The 16,624-nt window shown below is 41.9% G+C and overlaps 1 protein-coding gene across 1 annotated transcript in view; it reads right to left on the bottom strand.

Moving 5' to 3' along the window:
* SND1 (staphylococcal nuclease and tudor domain containing 1) overlaps positions 1 to 16,624 on the bottom strand; it is a 436,722-nt gene that overhangs the window by 181,277 nt on the left and 238,821 nt on the right. Inside the window, exon 14 of the mRNA XM_003806046.5 lies at positions 2,299 to 2,371. Within this exon, the coding sequence (XP_003806094.1) occupies positions 2,299 to 2,371 (73 nt within the window). The remainder of the gene's footprint in view (positions 1 to 2,298; positions 2,372 to 16,624) is intronic.

The following is a 16,624-nucleotide window of genomic DNA, read 5'->3' as shown; positions in this document are numbered from 1 at the left end:
GAACAGCTTTTTCACTTTCAGTCTCCCACTTGCTCAAGCTTTACTCTTTTATTTATGTGGTGACTGAGAGAAATTTAACTGGCATTTATGTTTAACTTAAGAGCAAACCAATCCTCCAATACTGAGACAGAAAAGATAATAAAAATTGGTATGAAACTGAGCTAGAGTTTAAGGGGGAATTGGTGGGGTAGGAACAAAAGTAAATAAATAAATGAAGACAAGTTTCACAAGAACCACTGCTAATGACAACGGAAATAAAGGAATAAAAAAAGCATCAGAAATCATCAAGGCAGGAGGCAGCATAAGATTCAGAGACAGCAATAAAGATCTTTAGGATACCACATTGAGGGGTGTGGAGAGGACAACCCTGAGACCGGTGTGCCTGAACCTCAAAACCTCCTTAGAGTTGCTTCACCTCACTGTTGGTGCCAAATCAGAACTAGAAATGAACTCAGGTGGGCCCAAGGAGAGAGCCTATCCCTAAGGTTGAAATCAGCTTCTGGAAGGCCCTGGAGTATGGGCCCCACATAAGTTTTTGGATGGGCATATTTGGCCCTTTGTGTAGAAGGGTTTTCATTGCATTTTCCAAAGCACTTATAACTTTTTTCTCCTGCTGAGGAACCACCAAAAATTTGCCCTTTTATTACTATAACAGCTTTACCAAAAGACAAATATTAAGGAAAGCATTGTTGAGAATGCCACGCACATACATAAAAATATTAACAATATATATGCAAAGAATAACTCAGCTGGGTAAGCTACACAGAAAATAGGCCAAGTAACATCGCACTGGATGAGTTACACCTGTTAAAAATGAACATTAGCAGATACACCATAGTTACCTGTGGCTCAAAGGCCATTAGCTACAGGTTTCTGGGCTTCTCAGGATTCTAAGCCACAAAAAGTGCATATCACTTCACTTCACCCACTTAACAGAGGCCCCAACCTGTAGACTGAAGTCCAGTTAACATGTTGTAGGTAACATTGTTTAACCTATAATCTGCAGTGACTGGTTATAGAGAAAGAAAAGCTCAAGAGTCCCATTGTTTAAGATGAGCAGGAAACCACTACACCTAGACAAGGCGGAGCCTGCCAGACACATTTTTAGCAAGCAATCACCAGGAGCAACAGAAAAAGCCTCCACCAGGCCTGGGCACACCACATAACAGGAAGATAATACACTCTGATTCATCTCTCCTGCAGCCTAGGCTGAGCTCTAGCACTTTTGTTTATACTAGTATTTTCTTCTAGGGCCCAAGGCAAATTCCCTGAGTGCCTAAGCTAAGATTTACCAGCTCTTCCTCCTTCCATCTACCCTGGGCTTCATCTCCCCTGGGCATCTTCCCTATGCATGGCACAGACCTGATCCTCTCCTTAACCATTAGTGACTGTGGTGTTGAAATGGATGGTACGTGTCTTGGCAATAGAGAGTGCCTTTCCTGGCCACCTGATCAAAATCAGCACTTACACCACTCACTATCCCCTCGGCCAGTTTTACTTCTCTTCACAGTAGTTTTCGCTACCTGACATTGCAACTGCCTCCCTTTCCGACTTGAATGCAGGGACTTCAGTAGTTTTCTTCATTGTTATATTCTCAGAGCTTAGAGCAATTCCTGGCATACAGCAGGCACTCAACAAATACTTGTTGACTAAATGAATAAACTAGCTCAACTATCAAACGGATCTATGCAGCCAAAGAGACCCTAAACATTCAAAGGTAAAGTCCTTACAGTTAAAGAAACATTTGGACACAGCCTATTGGGAGCTCTAAAATATTGGTGCCATTGATTCTTCTTTATTATCTATATGTAATTATCTCAAAGGATGTTCATACATTTCTCCATTCTGTCCCACTTACAGGCAAGCAGAGGAACAAGAGGTCATGAGGAAATCCTGATGAATTCATATACTTCTCCTGAAACCTATACTTGACCTTTTGCTACTAAGACTTCCCACTCACAGCAAGAACTGGACAGGGGTTTTAAAAAGAGGCAATTTTATTTTAATACAACCAAGAAGAACTACCTTCCAAACTCAAAATACAGTGATTAAAAATGAAAAAGCAACATAGAAACAGTTCAGGTAAAGAAAAAGAATGAAGTTAATTCTGCTTTTCCAGATAATAAAACAGGCTCCCTATAGATACCTAAGTAGATGCCCCGGGGTGGGGAAAAGTCACAGTCAGTGCCTGAAAAGGAGCGAGCTAGAGAAAATACATAAGCTGAAGTCCTTCAGCAAATATGCAGACACGCTCTTGAGCCTCTGAGCCACACAGCTTGATTCAGGGACTCAACTCACCCCAGATATATCTGCAACACGGTGGATAGGCACTTCCTTCTTGCTATGCAATCCTTTGCCATTCTTAATAGCTCTGTTAAGGAAGAAGAGAAAAACCGATTAAAACAAGAATCACAATGGGAAGGGGTAGGAGGGTGCAAAAATGAAGAGAGAAGCGAGGGTTGTTAAAGTGGGGATGTATGACTACACAAGTCACACTGTACACTGCTGAGTAGCCAGTCTGTGCAAGAGGATTTGGTGGAGGGGGGATTATAAAGCTGCTCTTCTCTTAAGCCCTGTTACCAGCACTTGGCTGACAGTTTCCACTAACAGTGTGCTTAGTAATCAGAGGGCTGCCTTACTTGTTTTCAAATTAAAGGCATTGTTCCAGGCACAAAAGAAGAATCAGTTAGAGGAGCACAGGCCTAAGAAACAGAAGTAATAACGTTTCTTTCCGTGTTTAATCACATGAAACATTTTAAATGCAAAATATGTGGCTGGTGTTCCAATTCTAATGGAAATAAGTTCCTCCCAGGTAAAAAGATAAGTTGCCCTGAATGGAGCAATACTGTAGAGAAAAGTCATTTAACAGAGGAAAAAAAATTAGCAAATGCTACATAACTGACATTAAGTCTCATTTTCAATCAGTCTTAGCTATAATAAGAGGGGATTTAACAGGGAACTCTGGGACTCTGCCAACCTCAGCCATGGGTTGGTTTGCTCTAATCACCCAGTCCTCTGAGTGGTAGCTCTGGGGACAGAAGCCTACGCCTCACTAGGTACGATTACTGGTATAACAATGAAGGACCACAGAATAAAAGCTGACTGGTGAATTACTTGGTCTGTACACTGTTGGATAAGGCCTTCTTGTGTACTGCCAGCCTGCAGACATCAGCAGGTAAGAGTTCTGAGCTTAGAGATAGAGAACTAGAGATTAGGGGATGTTCCCACAAATCTTGTCTATGGAGACTCAACTTTTTAGGGTTTTTGAATTCCAGAGGAAGTGCTGAGAAAGCTGCCCAGCCCAGGGCCAAATGTCAGGGACCCTCACACTGTCAGCCACATTTCCACCTCTTCCCTTTCAGGAACTCACTCAAGGAGCAGGGGTAGAGGACACACTTCTGCAGGGGTTACTTTCAGGGTCATCACTTTCTAAAGTAAACCCTCATAAGCCAAATTGGGTGGGTTTTGCTCAGTGCTAGGTAGAATAGTCTTATTTCTTTCACACTTGGGCTTTTATCATCCACCTGCGCCCCCTTGCTTCATCCCAGGGGATGTGTCCCTCACTCAACTCATCTGAAATGCTTCTGGTTCAGAAACAACAAAAGTTTTCCTACTATCTAGTTTCTACTCCTTGATGAGGGCAAGTACTGAATTAACAAGAAAATAAAAATCATACCCTCTCTCTCACTCTTATCTAAAATGCTAACTGAAAGACAGCACTTCCAAGCTCCTTGAATCCCGTGGCTTCTTCTGAATTTGAATCAAGGGCTTCAGCTTTAGAAACGGCAAATGGGGCCGGGTGCAGTGGTTCACACCTGTAATCCCAGTACTTTGGGAAGCCAAGGCGGGCAGATCACTCGAGGTCAGGAGTTCGAGACCAGTCTGGCCAACATGCGAAACCCTGTCCCTACAAAAAAAAAAAAAAAAAAAAAAAAAATCGGGCTGGGTGCAGGGGCTCAAGCCTGTAATCTCAGCACTTTGGGAGGCCGAGGCAGGCAGATCACAAGGTCAGGAGTTTGAGACCAGCCTGGCCAATATGGTGAAACCCTGTCTCTACTAAAAATACAAAAAAATTAGCTGGGTGTGGTGGCAGGTACCTGGAATCCCAGCTACTCGGGAGGCTGAGGCAGGAGAATTCCTTGAACCCGGGAGGTGGAGGTTGCAGTGAGCCAAGATTGAGCAACTGCACTCCAGCCTGGGCGAGAGAGACTCCATCTCAAAAAAAAAATAAAAATAAAAAAAATCAGCCAGGTGTGGTGGCACACACCTGTAATCCTAGCTACTTGGGAGGCTGAGGCAGAACTGCTTGAACTCAGGAGGTGGAGGTTGCAGTGAGCCAAGATCACTCCACTGCACTCTAACCTGGGCGAAAGAGCAAGACTTTGTCTCAAAAAAAAAAGTAAAAGAAATTGTAAACGGGTAAAAATATTTCCCTTTACAATTTCCTCTAGTGATTTATCATTCAGGGATCCTGGTAGTGGTCAGCAACCAAGGCGATTCTCAAGCTTTGCCCCTCACCCTTTGGGATTTGCAAGCTACCAGTAAAAGACTAGAGGTTGGTGGCTAGAAGCCAACTAACAATCCAACTCTTCCACCTCCCCAAAGCCCTGCTTACATCTTGCGTGTCCTATTTCTATAACCTCCTCTGCCACCAACAGGCTCTCCTTATTTTGCTACTGCAAATTGGAAGGAGCAGCCGTAAGACTGAAGCTTCTGTGATGCAAGACAAGCTCCTTCCCACCCTGACCGTACCTCACCTCCTTCAAGGCAAGGCCTGCAAAGCATTCTGCAGGTCCTATGGGGCACTAAATGCCTACAGCCTTATCTTTTAACAACAAGGACAACCAAAATAAATAGATCTGTTCTGTAAACAGACAGGTTCAAGTTAGAGCACTGCTGAAATTGTGGCCTTTCCTGGGGCTGGAGAACATCTCATGTACTATGAGAAAAAAAGAACAGGGCCTGAGCAGTAAGTTAGAAAGCAAAGATCCTCGAGGCAAAAGCAGTGAGGTGGGAAACTATAATTCTGCTTTCTTTCTGTGACCACAAAGTAGCTCTGTGCTATAAGCAGAAATCTAGGACTTAACCGAAACTAAATACGCTACCAAAGAGGAAAAAACTAACATCAGAAACTGGAAGACGTGGATAATAGTATACATATGACATTTAAAACAATAACAGCAAAATGATTCTTTAAAATTGTCTTAGTATTAATATTATTCATGCTCTACCCTGCTTCTAAAAAGCATATTATTGGATACTTATTTGTGTTCTGGCATAAATTTTGGGAAAACGTTCAAAGACAATTTTTTCACACTTAAAATATTACTGTTAAACTCTTATCAATTTCTGGCACATTCAAGAGGCAGCAAGAAAGGAGCACTGTACCAGCATATATAAACTGAGAAGTAGCCCTTATTTTGTTAATTCTTCAGGAAAGAGAAGCAAAATTCAAAGTTAACAATAGGTAGTTAACCACTAAATTCAAATATGCCCACCCAGGAAGCACTCTAGCCTCTTAGTAGCACACTAGACCCAGGCTGCAAAGTGGGAGGGATCTGTGAGAAAAGAGCAGAATAACCTGCGGCAGCACAGGTCTCCTTTCCCTGTGCAGAGGCTTCTTCACTTCTGGTTCCCACACTGCTGCAGGAACGATGCTGAGTGAGCCATTTCCAGAAAACCTCCCTCTGCTTGTCACAAGTCTGATGCCACAGCAAGAGATTCTCCACGAAAGAGTATCTGGGGGAAGTAGGAATTCAGGAATGAATCTCACAGAGGAGAGGAGCAAATGCCAAGAGGGGAGGCCTGCCACCACTATCTGCAAAGGGAGAGTACCATCTTTATTCCAGGCTATGAGGATACATAACATGGAGACCCAGGCTCTGCTGAAAACAAGGTGTACTGCCTTGCTACCACTTCTCAGTGGGGTTCTCCTCTGCATCTCACATAACCCAGTTTCTCTGGGATAGATTTGTGGAGCTCTGTCTTTGAGACGTGGGAAGGTAGGCAGACCGCAGGCTGGCTTCCACCGTATCTGCTCCACAGAGCAAACACTAATTCCTGCTCCCCATACTGCCTTTCCCTGTTGGCCTCAGCCACAAGTCTGCATCCCTTTTCATTAGGCAAGGAATGAAACTCCTGACTTCTAAACTTCTCCTGCTGTGTCTGCTTAACAGCCGCTTCCTCACAAAGGCAGGCTAGTGTGCAGGCCAGCCAGGAGAAAGGAAGCAGTGGGGCAGAACATAGCCTACTCCTCTCAGCAGCTTTCTTCTCCAAGATGCAGCAGTACAAAGACAGCAAACACTACCAGTGTCAATAACTGACAAACATCATTACCAGTCAGGGAAAGAAAGTATATATCCACACACATGCCAAGGAGTGGCAGGGCAACAGAAAGATGAAAACACAGCTTTCTAGGTTGTTTCTAGGAGCCACAGGGCTGTATGGTACTACAGTGTGGGAAGATGAACTCTATTCAGACCACTGGAAAACTCTGCTTTCTTTAAACAGCAAAGCTCGAAACTCTCACATATTAGCTGCTGCTTTTCCTCTAGAAGAAAAAAACCTACAACTTTGCAAAGGCAGACAACATTTTTGCAGGGAGATCATCTCCATGGCCTCAGCACAAGATTAGAATCTGCACACATTTTATGCCAAGGAAGAGTCTGCTCTTAGGTTTGCAGTCCCTAGTTCATCCAGAAAATCTCAAGACCAATGCTCTCCAAGCTGGATGTCTGAGCACCGCAGTCACAGTCCCTCCCGTGCCAACAAACAGGCCTCCATCTTACGGCCAATTCAACGACGGTAGATTGTTATTCTGAACAAATATTTTTGTGAGCTTACAAAGAAATTCAAAGGATTTATGGCTAGATCCAACCTTATCACAATCATAAAATAGTTATCACATCAGGAATTCTTAACCTGGGAACATAGTGCACGTCAGCTCAGATGCTAGAAATATCTCTGATCCACCCTAAAGTATCTGTGAATTTTCTGAGGGAGCAGGAGCTTTCAACAGAGTTTTACAAAAAGAACTACTTTCATACATGAAAGAGATCTAAAGAAAATAAAATGACAGAAAGCAGAAATGGCATGCAATAGGTGGCAGGGAGATGACGGGGCAAGGAGGCTACAGAGCTGAGAGAGATTAGGACCCCTGAACACGTCTCCTCATCTGTAACTTCCTTTTAACAATGCTTTCCTGGTAAGCAGCCTCCATGATGTCTCTTCACTCTGCTTTTGCTTTACCCCAACATCCAACATTCTTCTTTCATAATTGTGCTCACTTGGCCCTTTTGGAACCCTCTTGGTCTAGGCCCTCACCAATTTATTTCAAGATAACATCAGGGATATCTTAACTAAATTCATGCAATCCCTTTTGAAGCTACACACACTTTGACTGAATATTGCACACCACTCCCACATCACTTCTCAATAAAAATCGACGTCATCATTTTCCTCCCCTACTTATACTCCAAACAAAGACAACCAACCAGCTTGTGAAATCAAGTGGAAATTCTCAGACTTGGCTTTCATGGGTCTCGACCATGTGGCCCCAGTTTACATATCCACATGATTTCCACATTACTCCTAATCCAATTAGGCCCATTTTCTTCATGCCCCCTACATGCCAGTAATTAATTATGTGTGTCCCCTGGGCTTTTGCTTTCCCCTTGATTCCACTTGTTGTTCTAGGTCAACACTAAAATGAAAAAAGTATCACCTATCTGTAGCCACAACCTCACTACAATCGTAAAATAGTTGGGAGAACAGAAATTTTTAACCTGGGGTCCTAGGTGAACTCCTTTGAAATGGTAGTATAATGTGTGTGTGTGTGTGTGTTGTGTGCAGGTATCACTCAGTTCAGCATGTAATTATAAACTGCAACATATGACTTTCAAATTGTTTCATGTGTTAATCTTTATTTCTGTATCTAGACTACAGGTCCCTTGAGGGTTAGTATTCTGCCCTTAATCTTTATTATAGTATTTAACAGACAGCTATCTTTCCATAATTATAAATTCAGGGCCATCTAGTTCAATTAAAGTGTGCCAAGTAAAGCTGAACAAATGCTTGGTAACTGACTGATTAATGCGGAACAGTGAAAATATTTCAAATTGGAGACAGTGACAATGCCAAAGTGACTGTAGGGCAAAAAAATGAGGTTTGTTGGCTTTCCCAGATACACAGTTTCATGATCTATGCTCCAGGGCAGAAGCAGCTAAAGACTGGCCTCTGAGCAGAAACAGAAGCAGAGGAGCATCCAGAACAAAAGCATCACATCCCACATCAAGTCTCCTGGAACTACAAGAGATGGGCAAGAATCTAAGTGGCAGTGAGTGGGAGCAAAGCTTGACCACTGTAAACAATAAAACAGAACCAAGTAGCAGGATTGTAAGGAACACCTATTAAATAATCAAGGAAAAATGACTCAGTAGGAAGAAAAATTAATTCCAACAGAAAAGGTTGAAAAGCAGAACAAAGAGTAAAAAACTTGGTAAACTTCCGAAGCACTTCTCATTGTGTTTCAGGTCACATTGAGGAATACGGTTTTTCAGCATGAACCAAATACAGACATCAGTGCAACAGGGTAGCAATAAACAATTCCTTCGGCCTTTCTCCTGGTTACTTGGCAGCTGGAGGAAGTGACAGGGTGGCACCACTCAGAAAATAAGATACAGAGCAGGAGCAGGTGCAGAATGGTAGGTGGGGGCACTAAGATTATGCAGCTGCATTTTCAATGTAATTGAGAATTACCGATGAGAAAGACAGAAAAGATTGAGAGTGCATAGACTGGAAATGAGGAAATTGAGTCCTACGGTCAAGGGGAGGTGGGTGGACTAATGAGTCAGTAGGTATTATGAGGCAGTGAAGCAAATAACAAAGAACTCTAGGTCATCATCTCGTCTAAAGCTAATATAAGGAAGGAATGAAGATACATGCTATTGTGCTGGGTATGACAATGGATCTACAGTGGCAGGTAAGGGGGAGGAAAGGGATTATGAACTCCAAGGCAGAGAACAACCAACTCAGTGCTAGAGATGAGGGGAACACAGTTGCAAACTCTACTATCCCAGATTAGGATCAAAGGATTATTAGAGCTGGGTAGTAGTGGTTATGAGCAGTCTAAAGTCTTCTTGAGAGGATAGGGCCTCAGGAAGGTAAATTACTCAAAACTGCCTCAATGACACTGATTTTATAGTTTTTGCTGTTCTGATTACAAAGTTCATCAGAAAAAAATTTCAGGAAACAATGACTCATAATCCTATTTCAAGAAAAAAAAAACACCGTTTAAGTACCACTTTTAATAGGTGCACAGGAAATCCATCATATATGGATGTATGGTTCAAAATTTTAATCAATCCCCTGTTGCTAGATATTTATGTGAATAGTTCTACTACTATAGATAATGCCATGAGGAATAACTTCTAAGCACCTTGCCAATTACTTCCTTAGGATAAGGAACTGCTGTCATACGGCAAGAAATTGGCATTTGCTTTCCATCTCCCTTTACCAAGGCAAACCAAACAGAACATGCCTTCTCTTGTGGACTCTATTGGTGGATAACCCATCAATCTGGGTGCTCCTTTCCCTATGAATCCCAACTACCCACATATATTCCCCATTTTTGTAACTATATTTGTAATTATTTACTTGTTCACTGAAATCACCACTAGATCCTGTGTTTTTGTTTTTACCCCCAAAATACCTGATAAAATACTTGTTACATATCACAAACACATCAGTTACAGAAAACTTTAATGTGTCTTTTGACTGAGTGAAAAGCAACAATTCTGTGACAATGTTCAGTTTGGAAAATGGTTTTCCAATGTGAGCTACATTTATTCTGATTTACTGGAAAAAATTCATTGCCATACCCCAGAGATTTGGCTCTCTGACCTTGATGCAAAAGCAAGAGCAATGGGAAGTAATTCTTCTCAACTTCTGGGCCCAAAGTTGGAGGGTGCTGGCGGGAGGCAGAGTCAGAAGCAGCTCAGGATAAAACAGAAATGCACAAGGAAGTTTACAAGAAATTTAGATGTAAAGAATCCTGCAAATGAAAGAAAGCTATGAAGCGGATTTCCCGTTCACAATCAGCTACAAAATTCTGTGCATTGATGTATCAGTGATTAATTATTTGAACTATAGTCCTCCTGAGAGACTTCTAAGGATTAGAGCAGAAGCATGATAGGGATATGCCTAATAGAGACTCAGCTCTCCAACCCACTCAGCCACCTGACGCTGCAGATGAGCCAAAGCAAGCAAGCACTGTAACACTCGAGATGATTTCACATTAAATTAGCCAAGAGCTGGTGGAGGCTATTCAGAAGGAATCGAATTAAGGAGCCATGAAGTCAGAGTCTGAGGAAGGGGGAAAGAGACAGGAGTCAAGGGGAATAAAGAGCTGGGACATACTATAGAAATCCAAAGCTCATCCATTCCATGCCTTGTTCTCTGTTACTTATAACCACGACTGTAATTCCAATTACAATGAAGATTAAATGATCAATCTTCCATGAAAGGGCATACACTTTGATTTGTTTTACAATGATCAGGAACTGATTAGGGCAGTGCTTCTCAAATTTTAGTGTGCATCAGAATCACCTAAAGAATGTGTTAGACTGCAGGGGGCAGGGTGCTGAGAATTCACATTTCTAACAAGTTTCCGAGCGATAGTGATGTGCCTGGTCTGAGAGCCACTGGTTTAGGGAAGCAAGTTGTAAGACATTCAAGAAAGTCAAGGGTCAAGTGTTATCACTTTATAGTTACAATTTATTTTGGATTGAAATTATATTCCCAGTACAAGAACCTCCCAACATATCAAATATTTTGGGTTGTGTGAAAGAAGCAAGAGCCTCTTAGCCAAGAGGAGAGTGAGACGGAAGAAAACAGACAAGTGGCTCTGGACAGATAAGTGGTCATAGCTGAACCTATTTTGGCGGATGGGGGTGGGGGAAGACACATTGATGGCTAATTCATGTAGTAAGTTTAGCCTAGAACAATGTCCTCTCTGAAGGAATACAACCAGTGTAGACTAATGATTACAGAACAGAGCCAAGGAGGACTGCTTTCCAGCAGTTAATCATCCACCCATGATCTGCAGGACTACCCACGGCTTGCTAGTCAAGACAGGAGATAAAGCTAAAGGGCGTCAGCTATACCCCAGCCCCTCATGAATCATAAAGAAAAGTCTCACAGCATGAGTTATGTCAGAAGGAACTAGGGGTGGGAGGGAAGAGAAGGATGGGATGGAGGGAGTGAACAGATCCTCTTAATATCCTGAAGGAGAAAACTATTTGGAAATGGAGACATCATACAGCTCTCCAGAAGTGGCCATTTGTGCTGCCTTAAATGCAGATTGATTACTGCTATTTGGATGTTGAGTGCATCATCTTTTCTGAAGAAAGGGAAAAGCTAAATTTCCCCACGTTCAGCTGCATCGTCAAATCACTTCCCAACACCAGCTCTTTTAATGCATTTTCCTGTTATCACATCCACTTGCAAAAACTTATCTTCCCTACTCCCCAACAGCGAAACCCTCCACAGACACATAATGACATGTGCTGAATCCAGTTAGCAACCTCATGATCGTGACACTTAACTGCAACCCCAAAATGTAGGGTGGGGTGTGCATTTCCAAAGTTAAAAAAGAACGGAAGCCATTAGGACATTTAAGAGAAAGGCCAGTCTCCTCCTCTGTGCTGGCTTTCAACCTGTACTGGCATGATGTAATGCAGAGGGTGAAGAGGGCAGTCGTAAGGCACCGAACTACCGCTTCCTATGATGCTTGAGCTAAAAATCCAACAATACCCTGGTGTTACAGGAATCTACCATTAAACTTCAAGTAAGAGCTCTGTTTTTCACCATATTCAACAGGTTCTACTTTTATTCAAAAAGAATTTTCACTTGTTGAGGTCATTAGATTGAAAGTGAGAAATCATGGTTTATTTAAAAGCCATACCATTAAACTGTTGAGAAGATAAGAACAGAGGCTGGACAGAGAAGATGAATTTCAGGAATATACTCTCACAGGACAATTTAATAGAAATGAGAGATGGCATAAAAAAGATGTAAGGCAAGCAGTGTCAAAAATAAAGAGGGAGGAAAGAGGGAGGGCTAAGAAAACAGGTAAGAAAAGAGAAGAAATAGGAAAAACAGCAATATCCAGCAGTACTAATAAAATTATTTAATGCCTGTCCCTCTGAGATTGCATGCTTTGTAAAGGGTTGAGTCTATTATCTTTTTTGTTCACCACTATTATCGCCCATGCCTGGAAGCCAGGATACACTCAAAAGAAAAAAAAAAAAAAAGGAATAAAGAGAAGAAATGAATGCAAAGCCATCACATGCAACACAGACCAGCCTTGACCACTGTTTCTGACAGAGGAAAGATATGCTTTCTTGGAGAACTGATTAACTCATTTAATCTACACTCTGTGATAGGATATATCAGTTTTAAAGTTTCAAAACACATAAATTCAATGCCAATTGTCTAAACAGACTGGTATAGAAATGAAATTTTCTTATCAAAACATTTAACAAATCACAATAGTGTCAAACCAATATACTCCTCTTCCATTTCAGAGTCCTAAAATTCTATCTTTTAACTTAGCAACAGAAAATACTGGCAAGTAACTCTTCACATTCCATTCATAACCAGTATGTGAATGCTAGTAAAACTGAAGACACAGATATGAAGGACCAGTCAACAGTTTCTTTCTTCTTTTTTTTTTTTTTTTAAGGCACACATCACTTTTTCCATTTATTGAAATTTTATGGAAACACTTCCCTATAAATCAGAAAAAAGGGAGAGCTCCTCTAGCTAAGTCCAGGGTGGAAGACCAAGAGCATTTCCTTCCCAGTGGAAGCTCTTCATTCAATGGAATTGCAAAATATATTTACAAGTCACTGCTACAAACATATGGAACTTAGAAAGCCCACTGTGGCCCCCATTAACTGCGTTACCAAGAGAGATATGCAATTAATACTGAACCCCTCTTAATAATAGCCAGGGATATTGGTTTAAGAAAGAAAGAGTTATTGATATGTTTATAGCTTTTTGACTAAAGTCTGTGACAGAAATGCCAGTGCAGATTTCCTACAGGTTCAAACACAGAAGCCTACAATATGAGGGCACTGCCAATCTCACTAAAAAAAGCAAGAGACTGGTGCTTATGGGGTTTGGAGTTTGGAGATTGGAGATGTAGAACACAGCAAGGCTGGAGTGCTAGTTTTTTGTTTTTTAGAAAGAGGGTTTGCTGAATCAGAAAAATGAGTCCTTCAGGGGACCAGGAAGAGAAGTAGCCAAGGCGACGCTGAGATGAGGGCAGGTTCACACTTGCCTCTCAAAGATGGATGACACCACCATGGTTTTCTAAATCTGCAGTGTGCCAGGCAAGAAATAGAATACACATGAAAAGATAAGAGAGAGCCTGCCCTTTTCTCTTCTCCTGAGATAACCCTAATTTCATTATGTATGACCAGAATGAATCTAAATTCATTTAAATCTGCTCAGACACTAGGTTGTTCAATACAATTGCTTTCCTACAGTCAGGCTGGAGCATCAATTTCTTTTCTGAATATATACATCCGATCTTGAAATTGCAAATCTTAGAATTAAAAGATACCTTAAAGGAATAAAGCCCCAACTTCTGAACTAACATAACTTCTGTGTTTTCCTGCAAAGAGCCAGATTCTAACAATTTCTAGGAATTCTTAAAATAAAGCTACTGGTAGCATCAGAAGATGTACATAGATGATATCCCCCATGTATAAAGAAAACATAGCACACAACCACGTTTTGATCGGACTCTAAACATTACCAACTTGCATTCAGTGTCCATAACATGCTCAACAAAAGCTCCACTTGGAAGACATCTAGCATGATGACGAAATTCACATTCTGGCCTCTCCAAAATCAAAACTTGGATGTGTTACACCAAATACATAAAATAGAGCATATGAAAGATTTTTATGACACTTCAGAAAGTAAAAAGGGTCCTGGTAATGACTCACTATCTTGGAAATACCGCAGAAGGATATACGGAATATTCCCTGAAGAAGTTAAAAGCTCTGCCTAAAGTTTGGAAGGCTCGTCAAGACTAGGCATATGTAGCAGGCCAGCTAACTGAGAAACACTAAAACAAAAAGAGGAACTGGAAATGCTGGAAAGTCAATATGGGAATCAAACAGGAACATGCAGAACAGAAATAATGTTTCACACTCCCTAAGAAGTCCATATGATGCTTCTAAAAAGGGAGACCAAGTTCAGGAGTGTCACAGAGAACTGTGGGTCAGCTGCACCTAAATTCGGGGTGGGGAGCGGGGGACAAAAAACAGAGGCTACACATACTGGAACTCTCAGAACTGTGGGACAACATCAAGGGCTTTTCAACGAAGTCTATGAGATAAACAAGGCCTGAGAGTATATGAGAAAATGCCAAAACCTTATCTTGCTAGGACATAAGGTAATGAGGCAGGGGTCAGCTGATGATAGACAACAGAGCTGGAAAGGAAGGCCAGAAGGCCGAAAGGCCGCCTTTTGGGAATGTGAGGTTTATTTACCCTTTAAACAAAAAAAGATGTGACTTCCTCTAGATGGGCCATGTATTTAAGACATTATGAGGGTTTCCCAGAAGCAGAGAGGCACCTGAGTAAAGGAGTGCTGAAGGGTCAGCGAACTGAACAGAGCTGCTGATGTGGTAGAGTTTGTTTCTATGCAGGCAGGTGGATATGCTTGAAAGCAACAGGCAAACTGCAAATTGGTATTCTTCTTCCCCCTCTGTCTCATCTAGTCTCCCAATGAGTGCCTACCGCATCACTCCCTGAGCGCCCATGAAATGATATGAGAAAGGTTGGCAGATCATATCCCTTTGCAGAGGAAGTAGGGGCTGCAGAGCCCTGAGAAAGCTCATCAACTTCTAGGCAGGCAGCTGTGCTGACCTAAGTCAGACAAGTTTAATGGGCTGCCCTTTCCCCAAAGCTTACAATGTTTCTCTGAAAGTACTAATGGCCAAGCAGTGCACTGGAAAGCAAAGTCAACAGAAGAGCACTCTGCACCACTGCCGATATCACCAGCAATAACCAGGGTCAAAGAAGTCTGTTGGAATCAATACCCTGGTAGGGAGGAACAGAGCAGAATGATGCCTTGCCACCTGACCTGTCTATTATTTACCTAAAGAGTGTCAGAACGAATGACTGATATGAATGTGGCAGATGTTATGAATTTGGCTTTTGCCAAAGCATTAAGTACAGTACCTTAAGAAATTTTGCTTGGGAAATTAATTCAAACTGGCTTGGTTCAGTACACAATCGCTGAAGATTAAAAAGTGGCTGAAGAATGATAAACAAAAGACAGTTAAGTGACAGTTCAAGCAGTGAGAGACTTGGGGTCAACACCAAAGCCATTCTTGTTTAGGGGTTTTATTCAGGGCCCAGAAAAGGAGTAAACAACTCACTAATGAGATCTGCAGAGGACACGAAGCTGGGAGGTAGAGAAAATGCATTGACAGGGGCATAAAATCACAAAGCAGAGTTCACCTAGAAAACATACAGCTAATCTATCTAGGAAAAAACAACCCTAAACTCAGATAATATTCAATACCTGGCCAGATAAGGGGCAGAAGCAGCAGTGAAAGAGCTCTGACACGCTGTAACGTGAGAGAGGTGAGAAGAATGCTAAGGGAACATGGGGAATGTGTCATAGGAGAACGAGGTGCTTCAAACTAAAGGCAAACTCAAATAAGCCAGTGTCAGGACGTAGGTGGTCTTGAAAAGTGGTCAACTTTACCATTTTCAAGAAAGGGAGGCTGCAGTGAGTCATGATTGTGCCACTGCATTCCCGCCTGGACACAGAGCAAAGCCCTGTCTCAAAACAACCACAGCCACCAAAACAAAACACCAAACCATGAGGATGGGGATTCTGCACTGAAAATCTTTTTTAATAGCTACAAAACCACCATTCCTATCTAGCAAGCATTCTGATCTTTCTTGAATCTGACTTCACTTTCCTGGGGGTTAGCATCGAGAAGATGGCACCAGGCTTAGAGTCCTGGGGCTCACTGACAAGACTGCTCCAAATAAAAATTCACTCACAGTTCATGCTGAGTATTTCTCCCCATTCTTTATGGGGCCTGTATTTCCTTATGGCAATGCCTCATGGGCATAGGGAAGTGGTTAATTCTCTCCGTTTACTCAACCTGCAACAGTGCAATGACCCTGAAGCCAATTTTCTCACCATCAGTCTGAAAGCAATGGCTCAACACAATTATCTCTAGGCAGCTCACTGCCTTAGCAAGCAAGCATCTTGTTACATTACTTCTGCACAAAATAAGCACTAGACTAAAAAGGCTGTTTTCATTTTAAAACCTAAAACTTAAAAAATTTCACTATCTATGAATACTCATTAAGTATTATAGCACAACATGGCTATTTCTAACAGCATAATAAGAGAGCTTATTCTGGCCTCACTTTCCAGAGCAGCCCTGTAAATTATTTCCATGCTTACCTGCCTGTCATAATTAACATATTCACTGGTGGCAGTGTGAAGCCTGCGTGGAAAATATAACTATACATTCCACTGTATTGCTGAGGGCTCCTGCTACTCTGGAAATGCATAACCTGTT

The sequence above is a fragment of the Pan paniscus genome, chromosome 6 (genome assembly GCF_029289425.2).
Source record: "Pan paniscus chromosome 6, NHGRI_mPanPan1-v2.0_pri, whole genome shotgun sequence".
In the NCBI taxonomy this organism is placed as follows: Eukaryota; Metazoa; Chordata; class Mammalia; order Primates; family Hominidae; genus Pan; species Pan paniscus.
The sequence above is the reverse complement of the archived record's forward strand: the minus strand, read 5'-3'. Positions and strand labels throughout refer to the sequence as shown.